This window comes from Malurus melanocephalus, unplaced genomic scaffold (assembly GCF_030028575.1).
Source record: "Malurus melanocephalus ecotype Western Australia unplaced genomic scaffold, MMel_1.1 scaffold_41, whole genome shotgun sequence".
NCBI lineage: Eukaryota > Metazoa > Chordata > Aves > Passeriformes > Maluridae > Malurus > Malurus melanocephalus.
The window spans coordinates 2854538-2862735 of record NW_026623273.1 but is presented as its reverse complement, the minus strand read 5'-3'; the positions used below and the strand labels follow the sequence as shown (position 1 = coordinate 2862735).

The window sequence follows — 8198 nt, the reverse complement described above, 5'->3', positions numbered from 1 at the left end:
CTTCCTTCCTTCCTTCCTTCCTTCCTTCCTTCCTTCCTTCCTTCCTTCCTTCCTTCCTTCCTTCCTTTTTCCCTTTTCTTTCTTTTCTTTCTCCCTCTCTCTTTCTCTCTTTCTTCCTTTTTTCCCTCCCTGTCCTGTAAAGACTGGGCCCAGTGTCCCAATCCTCCTGTCACTGAAATCCTTACCAAATCTTCTGTTGAAATCTTTGACAGCAGGACTGGGTCACTGTTGTGTAATACTGGATCCATGATGGCCTGGATTTGATATATAGCAAACAACTACAGGTCCTTTGCTTAGTTTTGAATTTCAGAAAATGTGAGTATGGTGATAGGCATTTTTTCAGACTGCAGCATCCTTGATCCTTTTTTTTTCACATTTCAGAATTCTGCCTCAGGCTTTCTTGCAAGAGTAACAGTTGTGTTTGTGATTATTTATGTTCACTGAATGAGACATCTTGGGTTTATTTATATTGGTGACAGGCACTTTAGTGATATTGTATTGCCACAGYAAAAGCAGAATTATATATTTTTCTAGTTTGAAACAGAACTAATCAGGGGGAAATGAGGAGCTGACCCCTTTTTCCAGCAGCTTTTTTTTCAATAGATGCAGTGTATGGTCTGAACTAAAACAAATACCTCTCTAGGTGGACTAGAAATGAGATTCTGAGGGATGGCTGTATCTTTACATGCAACTGCCTCATCTCATGTAGACTACTCCTGTTTGGAGAGGAGAACTTCATAATCTGTATGGCCGTATTTGAGACATATTTGACTATAAAATTCTATTTCACAGTCTGCTTACTTACTTAGAAAAACATTTCATAAAAAACATTTGCAACAACAAAATGTCAAAGAAAACATGATTTGGAGTCAACAATCTTAATTATAGACTGGCATCATATAAAAAAATAAAGAATTCGCCCTCAATGTTACTGCTTTGAAGACAAAATGTTGGCTTATCTTGCATGCTTAAATAAGACTTGCTGTAGCCTAGCAYATAGATCACCTTGGCAGGCAATGTGTTTGGGCTTGTATTGCCACATAGCATTGATGAGACTGTGAAAGAACGTACCTTTGCAGATGTATTTAATTATAAAATAATCAGGATAAGTCACAAATCCCCACCATGACCCTTTCCCCCCTTTAATCTTAAAGCCTGTTCTTTCAAAATGTTCTTAAAAGGTAACATGGAGTATAGGAAAAGCATGTGCCAAGGCTGGTGTTTGTTTTAAAAGAAGTTGTGTCTGCAAGTTCATTGAGTTCAAAATGATACAGGATATAGATTTTGTTTTCTGGAATTACATTTTCCTTTGAGGAACATTTTCTTTTGAGGCTGTTGCAAGATAGATTTGATTTTTAAATGTTGCAGGTTTTTTYTCTGATCCATCATCCCTGCTGCAAAAATCACATTAGGAAGAGATTTTTGTATCATATATACATATATATTTGAGGTTAGAATCTTGATTTGCATTTATCTGAAATGTAAAAATAAGTGTTAATAAAAGATAAACAACTTCTATTAATTTAACAAATACACTAACTTTTTTTATGAGGGACTCATTTTAAATTTTTGAGCAATAACTTSCTGTTGCATACTTGTTGAGGTCAATAGAAATTATCAGGGTTCAGCATCATTCAGAATCTGGCCCTGGCGGGGGGAGGAACGCTTGCTACATAAAAATTCAATCAAACAAGCATGGGGCTGTTTGTGTAGCTGAAAAGGGTACTTRGCATTTGGGAATCAAAGATTCAACAGTCTTGTACTGCAGCAAGCCCCTGAGCCTCTGTATCTTCTTACCAGTTGAGAGGCCACGTTCTGGGCTGCAGACTCCTCCCAGAACATCTACCTTCCAATGTTAGCAAAGTATGTGATGCTTCCAAGATAAGACGTTCTTAAGTGAAATAATATTAACAACGTGTTTCTTAGGGGGTGATGTAAGAAAGCAGCCACTCAGAAGCTGTGCACTGTGAATTTGGTCTGCACTGAGCCCCTTCAGCCCTTACCAAAAGCTGTGCTCTTAGAGCAGGTTGATATTGGGTTGACTGTCTCTACTGGGATTTAAAGCAGAGGACTCAGGATGCCTTCTGCATTTCACATTTGATTACTCCTCATTCTCCAAGCACAAACCATCCCTTTTGTTACACTGACATTTTTCTGCTTATTTAATCACATTTTATTTAGAGCGAAAGTTGCATTTGGGTCCAGTTCTGAGTAATGCTGGGCTCTCACCACCTCCATTATCTTGAGCAGGCATTATCAAACTCGTGGGCAACAGACCCTTCTGAAGTGGATAGTGGCAAACACAAATGAGAGCTGTTAGCATCAGGTGTGCAGACATCATATTTAATGTAATATCCTCATCAAATGTAAAATGCTTAATGTTTTGGTGGTACTGAAATCTACAACATCAGAAAAAAAACCCCAGTAATCTCTCCAGTAATTGCCTTTGTCATTGTTTGCAGAATACAGATTTTAGTGGTTCTATCTTCACCCTCCAGTGTTTGCCTTTACTGCAATGGAACCATCCCTGGCTGTGGCAGAAATAGGCCCAGATAAAGTGAGGCACATAGTAGTTTGGACTCTGAAATGTTGAAACATTTCTGGAACTAATCCAGGAAGGCTGATGCATTGTACCTATTACATCTATTTATTATCCTAGTTCACACACAGCTTTGAAAAAATCAATGAATGGTTGCCATCCGCTGAAAATATTTAATTAGCATTTGATACAATAAACACATTCTTCATGAACTAAGTTTTCCTCAGTGGCTATTCTCATGAGGTTGTAAATGATGATACACAGTGGCTGCACGAAAGATCACACAGAAATCTAAGTGGTATGAAAAATACAGYCCCGTACCTCTAAAAGAAAGAGGCTTTAAATCTTGAGAAGGCACTTAGACAATATTTTTTCATGAGTTAGCTCCTTGAGTACTGTTAACTGAAAAAGTTGGGTTAAAAAGACGGGTTGAGGAGGAAGGAGGATTCAGTAGGTGATTCTTCCATCGGGCACATTAATCRAGTAGGAGCCGGATTATCCATGGAACTGTTTTTCATCCTGAAAACGTAAGAGCACGTGAGTTATTTCTGATGCTCATGCTGGGGCATCTCTTTAAATTGGGCTGGAAACAGGAGATAATTAAAGAGGCTTGGATCTTCTGTGGAGATCTATTCCTCAGGGGTTTTGTGTAGACCTTCAATGAGAGTTCAAGCAAATGTTAACCACTGCTACTCTACGAAGTCTTCTCTGCATTGTTCCTATTTGCATCTTCTTTCCTTATCTAGCTTCCTATTTAGGTGCACTGTGTTTTATTTTTGGTCTGCTGTACGTCTTGTAATATCACTAACTGAATTTTGTGAATTTTTGTGTCTTGTAATATCACTAACTGAACTTGTATGTAGTTAAAACAACAGAATATATAAATGTGTCCTAACACAAAAATTAATGTGAATAGAAAAAGGCAAATTTTTTTAAAGCAAAATTAGAATTATTAAACTATATAATAATTAAATAAATAAAATTGAATGTGAATGGAGGAAGGATATTTTAATAACAGGAAATATAAATTTTATAATGTATTACACCATCATCAAACACATAATCTCATCAAACATATCCATATACAATAGTTGCAGAATGTTTATCATATATGTATAGCCTTGATTGTATATCCCCTGCTAACAGGCATGTTCCAAAACTCAGCTGACTATTTCTGCACAGAAGACTGTGCAAGGGACAAGTACAGGTCCATTTGCCCAAGTTTAATATGCTTGCATTCTTACCAATAACCTATCTCAAAATAAATGAAGCTGGGAGTCTGGGTACTAGCACCACACATACCTTGTACTCTTGCATCAGAAAATTTAGTTGTGGTAGTGTATATCKCTGACATCCTGCAAATATGGCAGTTTAAATAAGGACAGTGTCTCTAGTCTTCAGTGGTACAATAGTTGATACAAGTGGGTTGTACTGCCAGGTCTTACCTGTGTGACAACTGTTCTGGTTTTTATTTCTTCCTTTTTTTTTTGCCAGGTTTCGCCAAAACTTATACCAATGAGGCAGATTTAAATGTGAAATACAGACTGGGCTAACTCACAAGAACGCTTATTTCCACATGGAAGAAATTGATGACTGTCTTGCAATTTTACTTTTTTTTTNTTTTTTTTTTTTTTTTTTTTTTAAAGGGCTTTGTAAGTAGTTTCTGGATAGTTAAACTCAGGCTGTGACTATAAGTCTAAAATTGTATTCTGCTTTCATAACATTACCAATTTTAATGGAATGGTGAATATATTCTCGAAGTTTTGAATCATGTTATAGTAAAATGTTAATGATCATTGTAAAAAAGAAAAAGAAAATGCCTTGTAGTTTCTCTGCCAAATACTAGGTTTTTTTTTACACAGAATTAGAAAACAACTGTGCAAASTTATGATTGCCTCTGTGTTTCCTGATACATGTAGCTCTGGAACTACAGCACTTATCATGTCCATTCTCCTGTAAAGGTGTGGGTTTTTCTTTTCTGGAGTGGTTTATAACAAATATATGTATCTGTAGAGAGACATTGGGAATATGGACTTTGCTTCTCCTGAACCTTTTCATCACTCTGTAACAAAATTGTTTAAACCAGTGGTAATAATTGGGACCTAAATGCATCTGCTGTGTCTGTGGTGTGTTTCTGTTGGCATTAAGAGGCCTACACCTCCCAAAGTCCAACAGTAACCCTTTATATTTCAATAATACAAACTAGAAAGTGGCTAGAGTGAAGGAGAAAGATTAAAAAGTGTCCGTCCTCATGCAGACAATTAGTAGCTGCACAATTTCCCACATGAACTGCTCTCATTCCCCAGATATAATAATTCTCCCCAGCTCCCAGTTAAAGGCAAGTGAATATTGTTTCTGGAGTCACATCCGTCCTTCCAGTGTTGAGAGAAACAGGRGAAGAGAAGGTTGTGGACACCGTGAAGATTCTTCTAGAGGGAGTACAGATGGTTAAGGGTAAAGCAATAGGTTTGCACCACTTGTCAATCAAGGCATCAGCAAAAGAAAAGAGTTTGGAATCCAATTTCATAACTAGAATGAACGCCTTGAGACAATCAAAATGAAAAGACATTATCTCAGAGTCATTTTAATGAAGATCCTCTTTTCCCTGTTAATTTTAAAATCATTTCAATATTTTGTTACTTTTGCAAATAGTTAATAGAACAGCATTGGATCTCACAGACCAARTACAGTAAGTCTTTATCATACAGAGCATGAATTGACTGGAAATCGACATTTACTAAAATAGTGTTCTTTCCAATATAATGGTTTCTGTCATTTCTGTCATTTGTGTAAATAGGAGCATGTAAAACACTTTAGTTAAAATAATTCCTGACATAGTGTTTTGACATCAGGACTGGAGCATATGAAGTGACTGAAAAACAAGTAAAATGTAGATGCACAAGAAAAAGTGTGCAGAATGCCTATCACACTTGTAAAAAGCATGTTAAGCCCATTATATAGAAAAGCATTCTAGTACTAAGAGAATAAGACATTCACYATATGTATGTTGTGGAAGGAATGTAATACATTTCTTGGGGAACCAGATAGAAAAATTGTGCAATATTTAGCTCTTGTACTAGCCTTTGTTCTAAGTTTTTCCATTCTAAAATAAGAAATGCTTCACTTCATGGAACAGTTACAAAACTTGTCTTGATACACACATAGGTTTTACAGCAGTAAAACTGCTTTGATTRGAGGTATTATTTTGTACAGTTACATTTACCCTAAACAATTCTTTGGTATTTTCTTGTCAATACCATAACAGGCTATCCTTCGCACCAGAAAGAAATAAACAAAATGCCTTTGTGAACGCCATTATGCCAGTATAATTCCCATAATACTGAGCTGTGACTTGAACTCAGTGGTTTCTAATTCCATTTCATAGCCTGAATGGGTAGGCAAGACCTCCTGATGCTGAGCCCATGGGAAGGGAATGTGTTGTACGAAGACCAATGCTGATTTCACAATTAATGTATACAAGTGATTTGTTTGATAGGTAATTTGCACTGCAGACTTGAAACTACATTTATCATAGTGCTACAACTAACAGCATGCTAGTTTTCATGTTTCCTCTATTTAGGCTATTTAGGTGTACTCCCTGTGTTACTCACTCATTTCAAACAAGTTAAGTTTTGCCATTTTTATTGTTGTGGAGCTGGACTGAAGTTCTGCTCACAGAGGTTTAGCAGATTAAAAATCTGTATATACTAAAACCACAGAATTTTAGCTCACTGTAAACAGTTTCACTTTGGGATAGAGCAGTCCCAAGGCCTCTTCCTTAATCCATGAAGACACTTCAGTGACAGYTCTGACCCTTGTGGTGCTGTACACAACAAAAGGTGTCTGTCTTTTCCTTCGGGGCCGAGATGGGTGAAGAACTACTCTGAGGGAATGGGTGTAGTCCCTGAACGTGTTTTGCTCATCTTTACTCAAAGCTCTCATAAAGAGTACCCAAAATGGATGTTGTGGTTAGGGGAGGATTATAAAAACTATTATACAGGGGAAGGCAGTTACTATTAACTTATCCAGAGGAAAAAAAACCCACAAAAAAAAAACCCCAAAAGACCAAAGAACACAAACATTTAAATAGAAGGGCAAGTCTTAAATCTTTAAATGAAAGTACTGATCTATTGGAATTACCTATGCTACATTATTTGTAGGACTGATAATTACAGTGAACATTTACATATCTGTTAAGTACAGTAGGAGTGTCTGAGGGTAGGATCAGGTGTACGCTGCTTCTGCCATAGAACTTCGCTTTGCTGGCACACGCACAGAAGCCATTGTTGTCATTAACACATGGCTATAAACAGACTAATGACCTGGTAATGTCTGGGAGTTTAGCACCTTGGTTTCTGAATCAAAGAGTTAGGAGCCAAGAACTCCTGATTTCCAGCTTTTCTGGTTCTCCACTTACTGCCTTGTGGAAAGTCAGTTGTGTTCTCTGCCTTGTCTCCTGTTGCTGGAAAAGGGGATGTTTTTCCGCCTACCTCACAGGGATGTTGTGAGGAGCAAGAAGCTAAGGTTTGTGCACGAGGTTATTTGTTTCTCTTCCACTTGATCAGGTGTGAAAGAGTACTTGAAGGCTGTCATATGTGCTGTACATTTGAGTTGTGTCTTATCTGTGTCAGTGTTAATGCAAGAGAGCAAAGTACATGGTGCTGAAAACTGGGGATAAAAGGAGAACAGGCTCTCTCCATATACAGCAATGATGCTGTAGCAACAGGAGTCAAGATACATAGTCACACATGAATTTTTTATCTTGAGGACAATAGTTTGTGGTAAAATATTGGTATTGTTATGAAAATGTCATGAGTCCGCACAAGCTAATTGCAACGTGCTTTGAATCCACTTTTAAAATGAATTTGTTAAGCTGGAATAAAAATTAAAGCACTCCTAAGTATTTCCCTCTCTGTGGACACAAGTGTGGTTCATAGGTAAGGTATACTCTGAGCAATAGTTGCAATAGTTAGTATTGCAGGGATGAAGGTTGATTGGGACTGAAATCATTCCCTGCTTGACAGCACTTCACAAGACAAGGACAGCTGACACTCTTTGTCCTGAAGAAGATGATGATTCCACTATATTATTCTATTGGACTTCACTTTATACTTTATTGGGTTTTTGTCCCTGAAAAAAGAAAAAAATACAGAAAATGTAGTTGTACTGTAAACTCTGCAAACTAAACATCAAAGTCCTATGTATTTGCAAAACAATCAATAAAGATTTAAAATCTCAGGTTCTGTCTATTGTTACCATTTTTTGTGGTGTTCTGTACTGATTTTAGGAGGAGTAAAAGTTTAGCTCGTGTTCACACCAGTATGTCACACTTCAGCACACAGCGAAACCTCAAGGTCTTGTCTGAATGTGGATGGGTTTGATAAACAGAAATAATGAAGCTCGAAAATCAGATAACAGCTGGATTCTACATGTTCTCTCTTCTCACTGATGTCTCTGTTGGGTCAATCTCAAATATAATTATCACATTCATTTTCAAAATGACTTGTTTTTCAATCAAGTTAAATAATGGACTGCATATGTAGTCCTTAGAGAAGTGATTTTTTACCTTTTGATTAAAACTGCTGTAGAACTGATCATATTTGAGATGTTAATCATCGATGTTAGCGTGTGGCTGCACTCTGAAAATTGTACTAGATGA

At 37.0% G+C, this 8198-nt stretch overlaps 1 protein-coding gene across 1 annotated transcript in view; it reads left to right on the top strand.

Moving 5' to 3' along the window:
- The window catches only part of OXCT1 (3-oxoacid CoA-transferase 1), an 84297-nt gene extending 76526 nt beyond the window's left edge, over positions 1-7771 (top strand). The window contains exon 17 of the mRNA XM_057364718.1: positions 4034-7771. Coding sequence (XP_057220701.1) covers positions 4034-4069 — 36 coding nt within the window. The 3' untranslated portion in view covers positions 4070-7771. The remainder of the gene's footprint in view (positions 1-4033) is intronic.
- The last annotated feature ends 427 nt before the right edge of the window (positions 7772-8198 follow it).